Genomic DNA, 2,500 nt, shown 5'->3' on the forward strand with positions numbered 1-2,500 from the left:
TGTGTGTGTGTGTGTGTGTGTGTGTGTGTGTGTGTGTGTGTGTGTGTGTGTGTGTGTGTGTCTCCATGCATAAATGTGAATTTAGCTGGGAAGACTTTGAACACTGTGAAAAAAGCAGGGAAAATCTGTAAGTGGCAACCTCCTCCCCAAGAGAATGCTCTATCCAGATATGATCAATTCTCCCGAGTGTCCCCAACTGGGCATCCAAGGGCACAGCATCCCTACAAAGATAGCTTACCTCCATTATTCAATGTGGGCCTGCCTGCACATATTTCAATAAGCATCTTTCCCCTACCTCCCTCTATGAGTTAAATCAATGCCTTAGAAAATATCAATAGAAAATGCTTATGCAACTGAAATCTTAAAACCAAAAAATCAAAAATTTTCTTGGTAGATGGCAGGAACATAAATATTAATGTCAAAAAGCATTTGAGTATTAACGAACACAATACAATTTTCTTTACTGCTATTACACCAACAGAAAACCAAACATTATAATTTTATAGTGGTGACAAAAAAAATGACAGCATTGAATCCACAAAAAGTGGATACAGTAAGAATTTATCTCAAAATACAGTACTCATATAAGACAAAAGGGTAAGTGAAAATGGAAGGAAGAGGTATAACAACAATGATAACAAATATAATTACACTGATGAAGAACAATGGATAAAATGAAGAGGGACAAGAGATGGGAATAAATAGAGCAAGATGAATAAAATTAAGAAATGGAGGAAAATGAGGAATAGGATAAATAAGGAGAAGGAAGAGAAGCAGGCCAAAGAAGTACAGGAGGAAATACAAGGGCATTAGAGATAAAGACAAGAATAAAATGAAAAGCAGGAGAAAGGGGTGGAAGACAAAGGAGAAGAAAATGAAGTTGATGAAAATGGGAGTATGAGAGAACAGGATAAATGTAAAGGAGAAAGATAAAGAAGAAGCAGAAATTAAAGAGAAGTAACAGGAACATCATGAAAAGAGAAAGAAGCAAGAAAGAAAATAATTGAGGAACAGCACAAAAACCTATCATGAGCAAGTCTCTCTTCATCCAGAATTCTCTGCCAAGTCCCTGTCTCCAAGATTGCCTGCTTTGATATCCTGCTGACCTGCCCTGGTCTAGCCTTCCAAACAGGGATGTGCTTTCAAGACAAAGATCTATCCATATTCATTCATGTATGAGATAGTGGAGACTGAGTGGTTGGAAGCTCAGACACTAACTTCGATAATATGACCAAGAATGTAGCTACATATAAATTATCAACCTCTATGAAGAGGAACTGCCATGGTTTGATAGCTATTCATAGGAGTGTTACGTACAAGTGTGTATCTAAAATAAAATATGCATTCCACCATAAGCATGAATGTGTAAGAAGTAGGAGTGCAAGTGTACATGCAAGTTCATATAAATAGACTGAGTTGAAGTGTGATTGGATGCTTGTATGTGAAAACAATTGTAAATGTATTTGTTAGTAAGACTGAGAATGAATAATTCCAAAATGCAAGGAATAAAAAAACATTTTCATATTCCATCAGCAGAATAATGTGACTCTGATAAAGATATAATGCTAAATAGTCAGTTACCGAACATATCATCCATGGAAATATTAATATTCATTCATACTAGTCCTACAAATTTGTGTATATTTGTGTAACAATACGTGCAAGTACATAGATTCGTCTATGCATTTACTTGTGTCATATACAGTGACAGTGAAACAGAGTTTATGCATAAAATAATCAGAAAAGTAAAATGAATTGAGAACTAATTTGTGCTGCAGACACCAGACACACTCAAGTAATACATACAGTAAGAAAACGAGAGAAAGAGAGCGAGAAAAAGTCAAGCTTACCATTTGCTTGAAAGCAGGTTTCAGCTCATCCTCAGTGAACACAATCATTGTCAGGGGTGAGTGGGAGAGAGCTGCTGCAGACTTCAGCATTATTTGGGTCTCATTTATACGGTTCCCACAGCACACCACAGCAAGAACCATCCTAGAAGAAAAATTCTAACTGATTATCATAAAAACTTCCAGGAAAGGAAACATAAAAATAAAGTCAAGGAAAATGAAAAGAAAAAAAAAAAAAAGCTAAGAAATAAATGGACAAGAAAAGAAAAAAAGAAAATGTGCAAATCCAATATCCTCTAAAAATGAACACTTATCTAATATCAATATTGTGCAATTCCACTCTAAACTCATTTCTAGGGGAATATTTAAATAACCAATAACCTCAAGTAAGGGAATCTGCCACAATCCCTAAGCATTCAGTCTCCCCAAGTCAAATCTATAATTAAATGGAAGATTCTGTATATCAGGTCAGCAATAGAATATGCCAGCAGATCAGTAATAATGCAGTACAGGCAACAATACCAGACATATAATAGGTGGGAGTAGATAATTCATAGTAAATATAATCAGATCTTATATCATGCTTATCTTTGACCCAACCTTAGACATTATCATATACAGCAGAAATATAAAAATACTGGTGAAAATTTTGA

The 2,500-nt window shown here is 35.1% G+C and overlaps 1 protein-coding gene across 1 annotated transcript in view; it reads right to left on the reverse strand.

The window, feature by feature from the left end:
• Positions 1 to 1,850: 1,850 nt before the first annotated feature.
• LOC113825818 (uncharacterized) overlaps positions 1,851 to 2,500 on the reverse strand; it is a gene marked incomplete at its 3' end in the record, with an annotated part of 9,477 nt that continues 8,827 nt past the window's right edge. The window contains 1 exon segment of the mRNA XM_070124474.1: positions 1,851 to 1,992. Within this exon segment, the coding sequence (XP_069980575.1) occupies positions 1,851 to 1,992 (142 nt within the window).

Source organism: Penaeus vannamei, chromosome 8 (assembly GCF_042767895.1).
Source record: "Penaeus vannamei isolate JL-2024 chromosome 8, ASM4276789v1, whole genome shotgun sequence".
NCBI lineage: Eukaryota > Metazoa > Arthropoda > Malacostraca > Decapoda > Penaeidae > Penaeus > Penaeus vannamei.